Source organism: Acanthaster planci, unplaced genomic scaffold, assembly GCF_054643075.1.
Source record: "Acanthaster planci isolate LZ-2023a unplaced genomic scaffold, COTS_SCS Contig4, whole genome shotgun sequence".
In the NCBI taxonomy this organism is placed as follows: Eukaryota; Metazoa; Echinodermata; class Asteroidea; order Valvatida; family Acanthasteridae; genus Acanthaster; species Acanthaster planci.
Genome location: NW_028257628.1, coordinates 319290 through 334425, shown reverse-complemented (window position 1 = coordinate 334425; position 15136 = coordinate 319290). Strand labels below are relative to the sequence as shown.

Here is a 15136-nt window from a genome sequence, read left to right as displayed (position 1 = left end):
TATGATGCAAATTTGGTCTTTTCATTTCTGGGCTACATACAAAGGCCAATCACCATATATACAAGAGCCAGGGTCTGCCTCCTTTCACCGTGTTTGCTCGAGCATGGGCCGAGAATAATAGCTGAAAAGCAGGTTGGGGATCTCAATTTTTACAGCGGCTCTTACCGTCTACCGGCGCAAAGGGGTTAAGCATAAAAAATCCTTGCTAACCAAAAGACAGGTAAATACATTCCAAAACAATATACATCATAAGAAGTTTTGGCTGGTAACCTGATTTGTCAAGCAAGGTTTTTCATGATTAAAAAATGTTTTGCTTAAGCAGCTCTATGAAATTAGCCCCAGCTGAAGCTAACGTATGATTCATCATAGTGCTCTTCTGTTTAATCGGTGCTATTCCAGACCGTGTAGGAGGTTGAACACTCACAACTGAGCTGGAAGGAGCTTATGGGAAGGATGTCTGGGACCTAGGTGGCCAGTGGGTTGGAAGGTAAACATTCACTGATTAATCGTTTATTTCAGTGGGCTAGAATTTTTGGCCACATTTTCATGCTTTTTTTTTACTTATAAAGGAAGAGGTGAATTACAGTAACTATCGTGAAAGTTCATCCATTCTCAGACTTAACACTTCAAATAGACATCTCAGCTTCCTTGTCATACAGTGAGTTGTCAGGAGATTATTCACTTGAAGTACTAGTCAGTAAAGTATTAGTCAGTGTTCTCCACAGCTCTTATCAATGGTGCCTCACCACGTATGATGTCAGTCATGTACTTTATGCATTACATTAGCAGTGCTGGGGGCGTAAAGAATCTGATAGAAGCAGAAGGTGATTCCAACAACAGCTTCAGGATAAAAGTATTGCATGCTTATCTGTCTTTCCCTTAAGGCCCCCCACCTCCTCTGTACCCCTACTTCCCACCCTCCTAGCTCCAATCCTATATTATGCAACACTGCACTCCCTGCCCTACACCCTACCTGGCATCCCCCCTTACAGGCACCACTTGCTGCCCCATCCCCCTATACATATCCACACTGTACTCCCTGCCCTGTCAAATACCTGACCCCGCACTCCTCTACAATGACAGCTAGATGGACTGTCCTCACTTCTCCAGTCCTCATCCCTTTCTGCCCTGCACTGCCTTCCCTGCATACTTCCTCGCACCTCTCCTCCCATTCTTATGTCCACATCACTCCTTGGGGGATATCATCAGTTGCCTACTTCGCAGCCTCCTCCTACTCCCACATATTCCCCACTGTTCTTCAATCTTCACTCCTTCAAGGCAACCCACATTGACTTTTCACTATCCCCCCGCCCGCTGCAGTCCACCCCCCCATCTGCAACCATGCCCTGAAATTCAATTCTTGCTTCAGAATTGAATGATTGTATTCTTCTCCTTTAGACATCAAAAACCTCCGTAGTTTTAGTGCTTTGAACAAAGTAAGAAAAATTAATGAAACAGACTTTGAAATATACAAGACAGTTGTCCAATATGTTTCATTTCCTTCGTAAATCTGTGTTCATTATCTTATTATTATTTGCCAATTACTATATAAAGTATTGTTTCACCCTCCGTAATTTTGTGCAAGGAGTGTCTAGTTCTGACAGATATGGCACGGTATAAATATACATTATTTTCATCATTATTAAATATCTGTAGTATGCCTTTATGGGTGAACATACATTTATGCATGTGATCAAATTATATTTGGAACAGTCAGACATGTTTTTTCTTAATTGAGGGTGGAGCTCAGCAAATTTCCAAGTTACTGGTAGACAAGATAGGCCAGGAGCAAGTGCTACTTGGCCAGCCTGTAGAACACATTGACCAACAGGAGGCTGACAAGGTCACCGTGGTTACTGCTTCAAGCAAAGCATTCAGCTGTCAGTATGTGGTCGTTGCCGCACCCCTTCATTGCTCAAGTAAGTTATGCTAACCTAAACTCTTGAAATTAGAGTTGGTGAGAAAAATGCCTGCTCCAATTTGTTCTTTTTCAAAGCACAAAGTTGTTAAAATCAGGTCACGCTTGGCATGAAGGTGAATATGACTAGCAAAATAATTGTATTTTTTCATCAAAGTTGGAATGGGTTAACGTATTTGCAGAGCAGACGCTGCTCTGAAATGTCAAATTCAGAATTTGCATTTCCTTAAAGGGGAGTATAAACCAGCCTGTACATTTGTAGTTTATTTTGTTCTAGTTGTCATCAACTACACCCCTGCCAAGCCATTCAGCAGGATCAATCTGGCACAGCTGTCTCCGATGGGACATATCATCAAGTTCATTGTCACATATCAAACGGTGAATAAATAAATTATCTCTCTTCCGGGGGAGGGGAGCACATTCAATTACACAATACTTTGCATGCATATGCATATCATAAACAATAAAGTATACAGGGTATGCCAATACATGTACTTGCATACTTATTGTGCCATAGAACGCACCCCTGGTCTTCTGAATCTTTGACAGTAATTAATTTTCAAATATTCTACCATTGAAAGCGATACCATGTTAATTAAGTAACTGTGAGCATGTCATTCCATTAAGACATCTTCATTTGTGAACTGTAGTTTAAAGATGACATGTTGATTCGTTGTCTGTTAGAAAGACAGTACCTGTTAGCTTACATCTCGTCTTTCGCCTCTGCTTGCTTGTTTTAATATGTACATCGATCTCGGCAACCATAGTAATGTAGCTCAGGTTAGTAATTACTGAGAAAATCCAGGCCATACAGTCTCAGTTTCCTTTGTAGGCTTTTTGGAGGGAGGATGGTTTTTCTGGTGAAATTGTCAGCAATGGGAGTAAACCAACTATTGAAGGTCTCAGCTCAGGCCCTCTCCAACTCACCTACGATTGCACGACATCCCACGGCAACCCTGCCATTGTTGGATTCTATGCCAACAGTAGAGAGTGGAGTCACATTGAAGTAAGTTGCATTTCTTCTTCGTGGAGAAAAAAAAGAGAATTTCTCTTATTTTTGGAAACCATTTGATCAGTGACCCTTAAAGTCCTCTTTACTCCTTGTTTCTGCCAAAGGTAAATGGAAGCATTTTTTTTCTTCCTCAAAAACAGCCCCAACCAGAAAGCAAGCTGTTTTGGACTCCTTAGCCGAGTTCCTTGGGCCAAAGGCAAGAGACCCACTGGACTACTGTGAAAAGGTCAGTATACATTGTGGTTGTTTGCGAGCAATCAGCAATATGATTGCCTCCCCCATGTCTTCCCAACCCCTTGTAGAACCCACATACATGTGCCATATTGCAGGTTTCGCTTGGCTTCCAAGTTGGTGCCTGCACTTTCAGAAACCCGTAGTTTCATTAGTGGAAAAAAAAACGCAAGTGAATAAATCCAACTGTTTGATTGTTCTCTTTTTCCAGGACTGGGCACTGGAGTCTGACAATGGTGGCTGCCCTGTCAATATTATGACACCAGGAGCAATGACCTTTCACAGTGGGCTCAGGACTCCATTTTTCAGGTTGCTGACTTAACACTGAACACAGCTCCTATATTTCCCACATGGACTTAGGGTCTTGAAATTGCCCTTTGTATTGTTGTCCGTATGACCCCTGACATAGTAGGGGGTCAACTCAATGTGATACACGAGTAGGCACTTTATTGCTTAACTGGGACTAGACATATCTGACTGTAGGGAAGGCAGTGCTGGTATGGTGCATAGCATAAAATACCGAGTCAGTAGCTAAGCTTACTGTTTTACGGTAGTTCAGTTTGGTGTCCTACAAAGTTCAGCATAAATTTAGACCCGGAAAAGGGTCTAGGGCTTGATGGTAGCTTAGTGTTGCTCTGATTGAAACTGCACCATGATGCAACATATTTATCCCTTGAACTACCAGTTCTGAGGATGAATATCTGAGTCTTCCGAATCCATGTTGCTCCTATAAAAGGCTGTCTTCCCCCGCCCCTTCCTTTTCCAGGGTGCATTGGGCTGGAACAGAAACAGCCACACACCACACGGGTTTCATAAATGGCGCAGTGCAGTCCGGGATGCGGGCAGCGGACGAGGTCCTAAGACGTCTTGAACCTCACCGCCAAGCGGATTGGTTACTGATTTGTTACTGATGTCTCGACAACCAGAGGAAAACTCATTGGTACGGTGAAGAGGTTGGAAAATGGAAGCGGCGATTGTTCATTGGGGGCGCCATTGAAGTGGCTGTAGTCACCGCACTTACGGTGAAAAGATGGGGCCTCAAAGGGACTGCTACTTATATTCTGAGTGCATTCCAAGCTTGAAATAGTTACGGGACTTGAGAATTCCAAACACAGTACCACAAATCACCAGGAGCTGCCGAGGTTGCTGATTGGCCTATCTGAGGAGAGTTACATCAGAGTCCACTCTTGACTCCATTTGCATAGAGTGTGTCAAGAACTGCAGTGTACAGTATGTATGAGGCAAAGGTCTTGCTTCATACAAGCAAGATGGGAAATGGAAATAAGTAACCCCCAAGAAAAAATCACTTTATTGCGAGGAATACGAGGTAATTACAGAGCCAGTGATGTTTTAAGTTGTGTTCTTTGTCAAACGCCAAACTATGTGTAATTTTGCATTAAATTTCTTGTTCTGCAGTGACTCTCAAAATATCACAAAAATGGCAGGTATCCCAAATTAGACTCTTCTTTTTGTCCAAAAAAAAATCACCTTAGTTGTCCTCATATACATACTTTGTTAATTAATTAGTACTTTTTGTCACAATTACCAAAATCTCATTCTGATTTTGTATCAGTTTGTCATTTTTCCTTTTGTCTGGAAAAAATATCACCATAATTGTCATTATACATGTACGCATATTTTATTAATCAGAACTTTTTGTCACAGTTACCAAAATCTTATTTTTCTATCAGTTTGTCATTTTTCCAAAATGCATTTAGCTCTATAATATCCAGTGCCATTGAAAAAATTCACGAATTAACTCAATTACCTCATAAATGCTGGATAATTTGTATTTATAAAATTCTTGGCATTGTGTGATATTATCATAGGAAAATGAAAAATGAATTATTTTTTCGCCGTTATCTTGAAAGTGATTTGATAATTTCATTCAGAGTTCATGAAACTCTGGCATTTGTACCATAAAGCTATAATTTTGTTTATAGCTCTTACCTAACAAACAAAATAGGTGATTTATATCTGTGCAGAGATTCAGATGGTTTCACCAGTCTTTATTTTTGAGCTGCGTTATATTTGTAGTGATTTTTAAGTAAAAGAAACACATTCATTTGGTAACTTGATTGCATCCGGAGATTTTTATTTCAACAAGTTTGTTTATTTACAAAAAAAATCCCAATTTTTATGCCAGTGCATAACAAACCAATTTATACAAATACTATAACCAGTCTGAACATGGTCTCCATGGTAATATACAATAGTTACATGCAAGGTCTGCCCTATCAACATAGCTGTACTCCGACTTGCTCGTTTGCTTTATTTTTCAAACGACCTTACCTTTTTAAAATATCGAACCGACTTATTGAAGAATCTATTAACTGTGTTCAATTATGTCTTCTGTAACTTAACAAGTAGCACATAAATTTACTTTACAAAATTTACTTACTCGTGCAAATTCTGTGTACTGGACCCATATTTCAATAATGAATTTTGCTCTAAAAAGCACCCCAGGAAAATACCATCACTTTCCAACAAATTGCACTTTAATGATGCAAGAGGCATATTGGGAAAAATCTAAAATGACGAGGCGTATATTGAAAATGTGTCCATTATTGCTATGATGGGAAGGGGCCTTGTCTACAGATATGCATTGATAGATAAGGTGGCCATTTTATGAGGGGATGAAAACTTCTGTTTGAAAAAGCTACGGACCCCTCTCTGTTTTTCAGAGTGAACAAAATTCAGAAGCAAGAGTACGATATAAGACTTCAACACAAACACGGAGTTCCAAGACATGAGCAAATAACTCAGAATAATGTACCCAGTTACTAATTGCATGGCACATTTGAGGGACCCAATTTATATCTGGCATATGTATTTTTACTCCTTAGAACGTAAGAACTAACGGCGGGTATATCTTTATGTATGAATGGTAACAGTCTCCAAACCACAGGTCACATTCTGTCTGTTCAACAGTCAATTTTACCAATATCTCCCTCTCCCTGTCGCACTGATGTAAAGGACCAGGAAATGAGATAACCAATCCAAGATCTCTGTCAGCCTAATCCTTCTTCTTGGTCTGTTTGAGTAGGATGACGACCACCTGCAGGGAGGTGGCGTAGGCCTGAGCTAGCAATCCCCGTTGGTGCAGGCCAAGCAGAAGTACAAGGAACACGGCTGGAAAAGTGCCATAAGAAATATCAGTCATTCTTAACGTGGTAAAATTATCACATCTGAACTATTCTGGCTAAAGTAATTCATGGGCTTGAGTATTTTGATCATGAAGAAAATAAAAGCAAATAGCATAATTCCTTGTTTTAATGTTGCAATAATAAATAAACGGTAAATAAACTTCAAATTATTAATTTAAAAAATAATAAATTAGAGATAAAAATGTAAGTTTTCTTGTGCTATACCATGGACCTGCCTCATAAAAAAATGAACTGAGTCAAATCTACAACTGTAAGCTAGGCAATTCACAAAGAAACAAATGTTCATGAAATATGTTATAATGTACCAGTTAAAAATGAAATAATTCTTAAGTTTTTAATCATTTCTCTAATCATTTGTATACATATTAAATGGATCAGTCATTTGAAAAGAAGTGACTTACCTAACAAGTATGCCAAGCAGATATTAGGGATGAGGTTACCAATGAAAGCAATGACTGCCAGCACAGCAATGACCAGAATGAAGTACTGTCAACAAAGCAAAAACAACATACTGAAGGTTTCTGGTAGACATCTTGAACAGCCGTTGATGGAGGCTTTGATTCGGTAATGGTTTCTCCATTATCATATACTTTCATATGAAGGAGTCATGTCTTTCTGAAACCAAAGCGCTTATGTCCTTGAGCAAGGCAATTTACTCCAATGGCTTTTCCAATGTGGGGAGTATTATGGATAACTAAAAGGTGGAACTAATTACACTCGGTGGCATTATAATCAGCTGGATCTAGGAAAATGTATGAGGTCATCTCTAGCAGCCTTCAATCCTCCCATTTGAAAATTGAGGACTGTTAAGATGAACTAACAGGGATGCTGACATGAAAGGTCTCAAGTTCACACATCTCTTAAACAGCTCAACTAGCTCAACTACACTGTATATTACAGCAATACCAACTGATGAACAAGTTGGTCCTACCTGTTTTTCTTCTTTCATTGTTTTCAGGCACTGGTAACTATGCATCAATGCACCCTTGGTTCTGATGAGGCTCATGCACACCTGCTGGTACTGTCGCTGATGCTCAGCTGTCCTACAATTCATACAAATAGAGGTATTGGGGTTATATAGGCTCGTCCACTTTCAACAACAAAATAAACAACTTTGAAATGGCAATTACAGAAAATACATGCTACTTATCGTAACTTGAATTGTTGTAACTACTTTAAATCGATCCCAACATCATAAACTCATGTACGTGTACAATATTAGGTACAATGAAAAAAACTATTACATCCTGCTTGAATAGGGAAACTGTGTGCGCAGAATCTCTTTAATTAATGTAAAACCAACCATACAGACAAACCACTGCATCTGGCCTGTTGCAGTGAAGAAGTGACTGAATGACACTGACCATTCTGCAGGTGGACAGATGTAAGAATGGACAACGGTGGGTCCAAGATAGCTAAACAGACGACCATGACGAGCAATGAGATGGTTGTCAGTACAGAGCATCCTGATGATGAGAGACCATAAACAAGTAGCTTCCAGTTACAAGCTTGAAAACTGAAGGGTCATTCTAATGCAGCAAGAGTGTGGCATGTACTGGAACCAACCTATGTTCACATAAAGACCCAATTCAACACAGTTGATTGATACTTCAAATACTGTAAATGTGGGCAAAATATCATACACGTAGATATTATTCCCCATGACATACTAGCTGACAACATTTGGCAACGTTCTCTAACAATTCGTCTAACTTAATAAATTTTACTTTTTGACAAGATGGTCCCTCAGACTGGACAAAATTCAGCAACCATTTAATCTCTACCTCATTCTGTTTGAAATTGTATTATGTCACGTGTTTTTAATGGTGGGTTTATTTTGGCATATTGAAGTAACATGGTGCTGTAACTTTGCAGATGCAACTCGTCTACATTTATGTACTTAAAGAGGTGAAAAAAAGTCTACACGAAAGTAGAAACTTCCAGGAGGAACCATTTTTGTGAATAATATTCAGTCCTCAAGATCATTTCTCACATTTCTCATCTCTCAGCACTGGTCTGACATGAAACTACACACAGTGCAAAACAACTTGGAATAGACATATGCTCTTTTGATATTTCCTCTTTTGCATAGCTTTTCACCGAATTGCCCAACTTGGCGGTCAGTTATTGTCATGAATTAGAAGTTTGGAATCTTTCCCGACTACGCCTGCACTCTGATGTAACCAAAGACCAGGGAGGAGAAAGACTGACAGGAAAAAGGCAGTGACAGCAGCTGCCATGATGACGGGCTGACTGGTCTTCCCATCGAAGCCATCGGTCTACATCGGTCACTGTTCCAATGACGCAATCTCTTCATCCTGGACATTATAACAAGAAAAAAACATTAGTTCCGAGTTACTAATCCAAGTGAAAGACTGCATACAAGGCAAACCACGATTGACCAATAGTATAATTCTGTTGGGCTGAAGCTGGGCTGCCCAACTATTGTTGGCCAGTCTCTGTACAAAATTTCTCAACCTTCTCCAACTTTATGCATTTCACACCTGACATAATTCATCTAAAATATGGCACTTTGTCTATTAAATAGTAAAAACTTGTTTCTACAGGCACAAGTTGATGTAAACAAAGTGATGTTGGCGCCTACTTGCTTACTCTGGACCTCTGTGCTGTAGCTGGGCTAGCTCAACTATAGCACTTTAGTTGGGATGGTCCAACTGTAGTTCAGAGTGATACTGCAGTTAGGGGCATAACAATTCCATTGATAAGAGGTATGATACAATTTCACATAGATAAAAAAGAATGTTAGGCCTCTTTGGGAAGAGTTTCATGTACTTCTTTCATGTCTTTTTCTCTACAATGATGTATCAGCCATCAGTAAGCGATAACAGTTTTTAAGAGTTACATTTAGGAGAGACAACATCGAATCGTTCAGGCCTACTTGGAAAATGTTTTGAAAACTATGAGGGTTGAATCAGAGAAATACTGTAATTTTTTTTTTACAAAATAGGTTCCAAATTAACATTTGGACAAGTACATGTACAGTACACTGTTTTTGCAATGAATACTGAACATTTTTTTTTACAAAGGAAATCAACTCTCCTCGGCCAAAATGTTGGAGTTCGGCCTTTCGTTTCATGACGTGTTGAATTCTATATGGGGCAAAATTTTATCCCACAACTCGGTCCCAAAGTGTCTCCTCAATACAGAGCCAGCCAGGGCAAAGTCATCTGATCATCTATGAAGTTTGGCTTTTTTGCGCTCTAAATAGCACTTCCTTGCCTCTGCCACAGAGTCCTCGCTATTTCTTTTGCTGATCTGAACCCGCGTCTCTCCTGACTTCTCAGCTGTGTGAGAAAAAAAAGAGTACAGGAGTTTAGTGTTTCAAATTGAAAAGCACATTCTATCATTAATCTATAAACTTTATAATTTTGTAGAAAGGATCTCACATTTGGGCTGTTCAATAGCAGTTCTGTCAGAGAACTCCGCTTCGACAATGTCAGTTTCATCAGAAATCTTGGGTGCAAGACATCCACTCAAGGCGTACACATCAAGTTCGTGTAACCGTGGCAACAGCTCCTTAATCCACTCATACTTTGCCTGATCATTCAATGAAACAGAAAAACACTTAAGAAAGATTCTGCTTGTTGATTTGTCTTGTTGATGTTGGTCACTGCAGTCAGCAAGCAGTTTGCAGCAGGTTTCCATTTCACATTTGAGAAAAAAATTCAAAATTCACAAGAGCCACAAAATGGATCTTTTTTAATATAAGTTTAATTTGTTCATTTTTCCCCCAGTTTTGCGAGTCACCACGCCCGTGCTCCCTGCGAGTCATCACACAGACACTGATCTTGAGACTTGAGTCAACACAGGAGCCACAGGCTGGTTTGACTCTTCGGGGAAAGCAGATGACTACAACTGACAAGAAAGGAAAAAAATCTTTTGTTAATGCAGGGTCAATACAAAAGCAACCTTTGTTTGATTCAAATGGATAAAATTGGAAATTATCTAGCTCTGCGGAGGGGTGAGAGGGGAAAATATACAGATAAGAGATACAGCCTGTCCTAGAGTATATCAAAAGAAAAACATCACGAAGCTATACAGAGACAAGCAGCACGTTTTCGCAAAAGGCAATTACAAAAATACACCAGGAACAGCCACTAAAATGCTCAAGGATATTGGCTTGGAGTCCTTGGAAATGAGAAGGAAAATAAGAAACTCAGCCTGATTTACAAGATGGAAAATAACATGGCAGAAATACCACTCAAGGAAAAACACCATAAACAGTTTCGTCAAATCCGATCCTCTACTCAAGCCTTTGGAACTAGTTTTTCCCCCATCATCTGTTAAGGATTGGAAGGCGTTACCTGCAAACATCATTATTTGCACTTCACGAGAGATATTCAAAGATGGGTTAACAATGACATGTTTGGACAATCCACACAATGCGCAGGCTGGTGGGATGTGTCCTAACGGATATTTATTTGCCAACTCAACTGTACAGATACACCCTTTAAACCTCAAACCAACAAACCAGAACGGGAATGAAGTTTTTTATTCAGTCTGCCAAGAATATTGACACTCAAGGTGGTATCAATGAAAAGCAAGAAAGTATGGTACATTTGAACTCTGATAAGAAGAGCATTGTTCGTATAAAGTCTCGTTTATAACAGGTACAAGTTTAGGTCCCAAATCTTTGTTTTTCTTTGTTTTGCCTTATTGATAACAAAGGTACACAGACATGTACTTGTTGTAACAAGAAAAACTGTTTAATTCCCAAGGACCTTGTTAAAGAGGATTTTCAGTCACATTACTTTTGACGGTCAGTGTTCAGTTGACACGGATGTGCGTGGAAACGCTCGCCTTCAAACTCTCTCAACATTCAGAAAATGCCGATGCAAATACACAGATTCAAAAAAGTACAACAACAGATAGGGTACACTTCCTGTAATGCCTTCGCCCGTTATGTTATGTCACGTAAGAAATCTCCATAGTCGTGTTCCAATGTACATTTTTAAGTGTCAGGTATAAGTGTTCAAGTATTCACAGTGTTTAATCAGTATTTGGGACATAACCATGTTGTTACCAGACGTTTCACCTGCCACTCACAGCTTCAAGTCTACTGAAATTTACTCGGGGACTTGGAAAAAGGCTCTATTTACTAGGGGCTTCACTAAAAACTTCACAGTGACAATCTTGCATCATTATTTGGTAGCATTGTACCTTCAGTTGCCTGTTCAAGATGTTTTCCAGCTGTTTGTGGATGCTGGATGCTGTCTTAACTGCTCTCAAGTGTATGTAGTTCCTTTGGCACCATGACGAGGGAGACTCACAGGGAAAGAATCAAATCACATAAACGTCTCAATGTGATGATCTGTGAGGTTAGGGCAGATTTTCCCTCAATAGAAACATTGACACTGATATTGTCCTGTTCAAGCAATATGAAAGAATAAAGAGGGAAAATGGTTAAAAACTGAAAAAAAGGAACTCAAATTCAGTTGCTGCACTTCTCACAGTTTTAGGAAAGAAAGCAAGAAAAGAGTACAACAGGAAATGATTTTCATATCAATCCTACTTTTGCTCTAAACTGTGTTTAACACAAAGCATTGCTGATTAACAAGCCAACCTCAAGCTTGGGGGCTGATTGCTTGAAACACCCACTTCAGTTAACGGCAAGGCACTTGCAAAGACTTAATGGCAGCATGCAACCCACACCAACCTGTCAGCATAACGTCTGTACACGGCAAGGAGTGTGGCAAAGTCATTGTTGCTTCCAGCCATCTTGGCAAGTGTTGCGTGAGCCTCAATTGGCCGCTTCTTTCTGTTTCTCGGCATCTCCTGTCAAAAAAGGTTGAATACAATTATGTTCTGTTTTCCCACGAGCCACTCCCACAAACTAACACCGTTACTCCATGTGGCGATTTGGGTCTCCAGGTCAGTTTCCGGGTTATGCCTGAACCTGTACCACTGTTTCATGGCAGCTGACACATCCCTCAGGTCCCCTCTCTTACTACATTTCATTATGCTGCTGTGGAAGTACAGTAAGACCAGTCACACCCCAAACAGCTGTGACCTATCAGCACATGTCTGTAAATAATGAGCTCCAGTTGGGTTTGTAGCTCTATGCTGAGAGTGACCACATGGGCCCTTAGGGGTTACTGATCTTTCAACACTCCTTACTCTGCAGTGGTTGGGGTCTGACCAATGGGAGTCTACAGGCTTGTGGTGTATGCCTGGGGTGAGGACTACATGGAATCTTTGCCAAATTAGCCCGTTGGAAAAAGTTATGACCATATTTGGTGATATGGGTAGACTTTCTTCACCTTACAGTTGCTACTTAATGGTAACTCCACCATTCCCAGGCTTGTGGCAACGCATACGCCCTTTATTGATTAGCAACTGTACGGGCAACCAAGGTTGGTGGAAAGTTCACTCTAGATTGGCAACTGGTTTGCCTGAAACTGCACTCTTAACCCATTTGTAATAAAGAGGGCGGTATTTTCATTTTAGTATTTAGCAGTTTTATTATGTTGTGTTTTGAAAGCTGAGTGAGCTTTTTAAAGACTTTGTGAATTATTCCTTTGCTAACCGTGAGTAGGTAAAAACTACTAAATAGCAAGGGAGAAGTTTCATTCCCATCTATTTACATCTCAGCCCTATAAAGTATACATTAATGTTAACACAACCTTCCATAAATCTTTCAAATCCAACAACTGGGCTATTTTCCAAATTTCAGTTTCAACTCGGGCTCAAAACCCAGCTCCAAATGTCTGTCTCTATTATCATTGTTCAATTGGTTTCTGCACAGTGCTGCATTTTGGCAGATATATGGGTTCATACCTGGTCTTATGAAGATGTTCTCCACGGAGAGCATGGCCGCTATTGGCAGCATCAACTCGTGACACTGGAGGGCACCAGAGTAGATGACGGCCCTGGCTAGGCCGGGTGGCAAGGGGTATTCAACCATCAGACTCCCAAGGGAAGTGATGCGCCCATTCCTGTCGGGTCAAATTTAAAGTTTGAATTAGTGAACTCAGAAGACAATAACTACTGTAACTCAACACAGTGGGATAAATTTCAGGGAGCTAGGTAACTGTCAAAATCATGATCACCATCATACCTGCATCACCAACTTCGTTATTATTTTCACCACCATCATTTCTATCGCAACCAGCACCACCACGCCTCAACTGTTTGCATCATTTTACTGTAACCACTAGCAAGAACATCCAATCCAGCATTTAAAGTTTATGATAGATGGCACTCACTTGTTGATTGCACCAAAGTAGTAAAGTTGTCTAAGTGCCTCAGGAAGCATTCTCTCTCCTGGAGAATCAACGTAAGGGAAGCTGTTGATATGTTGAAAGTCTGCCTTGCCCGGTTTTTTCTTTTGTTGGAAACCAAGCTTTACGTAACATCTCCTTTTATTCCAAGCATTTTAAAATCAAATGTCATTGCATTCCACCATAAGGATACATCTGAAAACGATAGCATGCTCAATAGGACCCATAAAACACCTGCAATGCTATTTGACGCCGCGGGAAGATCTCATGGCTCGCCGCGGCGAGATATTATTTCACTGCAGTCAGATAAAAAATCTCACCAAAAAAATTGCAAGTGGCCTTTATGCGCTTCCGTAGGTAGGCAATTGTTCAGAAAAGACTTGCCTGTCTCCCACTCCTAGATGTTTATATGTCTACGATAACGCTTTCAGATAACAGCAATGCTATTTTGTATTTAATAGTGCCCTTCTATGATTCCATTTTATTCAATCGTACCCTTCTATGATTTCATAGTTGTATATATAATATGCAAAATCTAGTTTGTCGGTCGAGTATGAGCCCCCGCGTTTCCTATGCGACCGATTCCAGTGCGCACCTTGTACATATGGTTTCCCATGCAGCAACTTTCTCTCGAGGCAGGTGAAGTGTAATTGTCCTTATTGTTATAAGCACAAAGATTCTGGGCAAATGTTTGTCATTTGTACATCTGCCTGTTGTCGAATGAGCCGCAGTATTTCCCCCTGCTGTTCTGGATACAGAAAGAGAAAGCTTTCGATTGATATGCAAAGTTTGGTCTTTCTTCGCACGCAGCTCTCGGAAAGTCGCGCTCGGAGTTGGCGAGCATTTTTGCTACTTGGGATAGCACGGAGCAGCACCTCGTCACGTTCTCTCCTGACATGCTTCAACCATGGAGGAAGGACAAGCTTTTGCCGCCCACATTTCCGCGTTTCAGGATGGTAAATCTGCTCAAGCTAATCTGTAAGTAGCTTTATGGATGTTTACTATGTAATAGAGGAAAATATTTTGCATCCTGCCTCCACCTTTTCATTATTTCAGTCATTGCAAGAATGTTGCAATCGCATGAATCAGATGAATCAGCGACTGTCAGGAAATCAGATGAATCGGGGACCGAGAAAAGACATCAAATTTTGTTAGGACATTCATTGGAAAAAAATCCATATACGGAAGCCACCTGACACCCTGTGCATAAACCATATGAGACTGGTCTGAAACTTGAAATTTCAGTGTTTTCTTTGTAAATGACTTGGATTTTGCCCTTCTAAACTGAACATTTCTTAAAATGTTTAGCTTTTGATGGGCAATTGTTCACTGTAGGGAATAATTACTAGCGTCCATAATATTGAAGTCCTCCCAATTCTCAGAAATTTTCCAGACTCCCCATGATAGACTTCAATTTGTACGCAACTACTGAAGAAGCGAAGTCACCAGAATGCAATGTTTTTTCTGATGAGAATATTGGGAAAAAATGGGGGAAATGAGGTCTGAAATTAGAATTGGGAATTCTGCACTTCCCTCTATATCTGTCTGTAAAAACCGTTAGTCCCAG

General features: G+C 40.2%; 3 protein-coding genes across 10 annotated transcripts; 1 reads left to right on the top strand and 2 right to left on the bottom strand.

Annotated features, from left to right (window-relative positions):
• Window positions 1–682: 682 nt before the first annotated feature.
• On the top strand, window positions 683–5234 carry LOC147795579 (putative flavin-containing monoamine oxidase A). 2 transcript variants are annotated; one of them, XM_087131618.1, is made up of 7 exons: window positions 683–853; window positions 1739–1919; window positions 2181–2296; window positions 2751–2924; window positions 3071–3156; window positions 3373–3470; window positions 3928–5234. In XM_087131618.1, exons 1-5 carry the CDS (start codon window positions 752–754, stop codon window positions 3104–3106), a joined length of 609 nt encoding a protein of 202 aa, XP_086987744.1. In that variant the 5' UTR covers window positions 683–751; the 3' UTR covers window positions 3107–3156; window positions 3373–3470; window positions 3928–5234. The 2 variants fall into 2 exon arrangements, with proteins under 2 accessions (XP_086987744.1, XP_086987745.1); XM_087131619.1 differs by having other exon boundaries at window positions 695–853; window positions 2196–2296.
• A 1-nt stretch (window position 5235) lies between these two features.
• LOC147795578 (ADP-ribosylation factor-like protein 6-interacting protein 1) lies at window positions 5236–9633 on the bottom strand. Of its 3 annotated transcripts, none has more exons than XM_087131627.1 (6): window positions 9569–9633; window positions 8540–8646; window positions 7693–7794; window positions 7260–7371; window positions 6730–6814; window positions 5236–6293 (listed from the first exon to the last, which is right to left on the bottom strand). In XM_087131627.1, the coding sequence occupies exons 2-6, from the start codon at window positions 8566–8568 to the stop codon at window positions 6178–6180; spliced, it is 444 nt and encodes a 147-aa protein (XP_086987753.1). In that variant the 5' UTR covers window positions 8569–8646; window positions 9569–9633; the 3' UTR covers window positions 5236–6177. The 3 variants fall into 3 exon arrangements, with proteins under 3 accessions (XP_086987753.1, XP_086987754.1, XP_086987755.1); XM_087131628.1 differs by lacking the exon at window positions 9569–9633 and adding an exon at window positions 8934–9115; XM_087131629.1 differs by lacking the exon at window positions 9569–9633 and having other exon boundaries at window positions 8429–8895.
• A 112-nt stretch (window positions 9634–9745) lies between these two features.
• On the bottom strand, window positions 9746–13809 carry LOC147795577 (putative ATP-dependent RNA helicase DHX40). 5 transcript variants are annotated; one of them, XR_015423746.1, is made up of 5 exons: window positions 13555–13809; window positions 13127–13284; window positions 12006–12124; window positions 11510–11714; window positions 9851–9886 (listed from the first exon to the last, which is right to left on the bottom strand). XR_015423746.1 is itself a non-coding variant. In XM_087131638.1 (3 exons), exons 1-3 carry the CDS (start codon window positions 13602–13604, stop codon window positions 12090–12092), a joined length of 243 nt encoding a protein of 80 aa, XP_086987764.1. In that variant the 5' UTR covers window positions 13605–13809; the 3' UTR covers window positions 11907–12089. The 5 variants fall into 5 exon arrangements, 1 of the variants encoding a protein (XP_086987764.1); XR_015423747.1 differs by having other exon boundaries at window positions 9863–9886; window positions 11510–11614; XR_015423744.1 differs by having other exon boundaries at window positions 9746–11714.
• Between the last annotated feature and the right edge of the window lie 1327 nt (window positions 13810–15136).

Excerpts from the sequence above, each read along its gene's own strand:
- LOC147795579 (XM_087131618.1), top strand. The coding sequence starts at position 752 with ATGATGTCAGTCATGTACTTTATGCATTACATTAGCAGTGCTGGGGGC. Across the intron at positions 1,920-2,180 it reads CGCACCCCTTCATTGCTCAA|TTTATTTTGTTCTAGTTGTC; the intron begins GTAAGTTATGCT and ends GTACATTTGTAG. Across the intron at positions 2,925-3,070 it reads GAGAGTGGAGTCACATTGAA|CCCCAACCAGAAAGCAAGCT; the intron begins GTAAGTTGCATT and ends CCTCAAAAACAG.
- LOC147795577 (XM_087131638.1), bottom strand. The coding sequence starts at position 13,604 with ATGCTTCCTGAGGCACTTAGACAACTTTACTACTTTGGTGCAATCAAC. Across the intron at positions 13,285-13,554 it reads TACTTTGGTGCAATCAACAA|GAATGGGCGCATCACTTCCC; the intron begins GTGAGTGCCATC and ends TTGACCCGACAG. Across the intron at positions 12,125-13,126 it reads GAACATCTTCATAAGACCAG|GAGATGCCGAGAAACAGAAA; the intron begins GTATGAACCCAT and ends CTTTTTTGACAG.
- LOC147795578 (XM_087131627.1), bottom strand. The coding sequence starts at position 8,568 with ATGGCAGCTGCTGTCACTGCCTTTTTCCT. Across the intron at positions 7,372-7,692 it reads ATCTGTCCACCTGCAGAATG|GACAGCTGAGCATCAGCGAC; the intron begins GTCAGTGTCATT and ends TATGAATTGTAG. Across the intron at positions 6,815-7,259 it reads CAATGAAAGAAGAAAAACAG|TACTTCATTCTGGTCATTGC; the intron begins GTAGGACCAACT and ends CTTTGTTGACAG.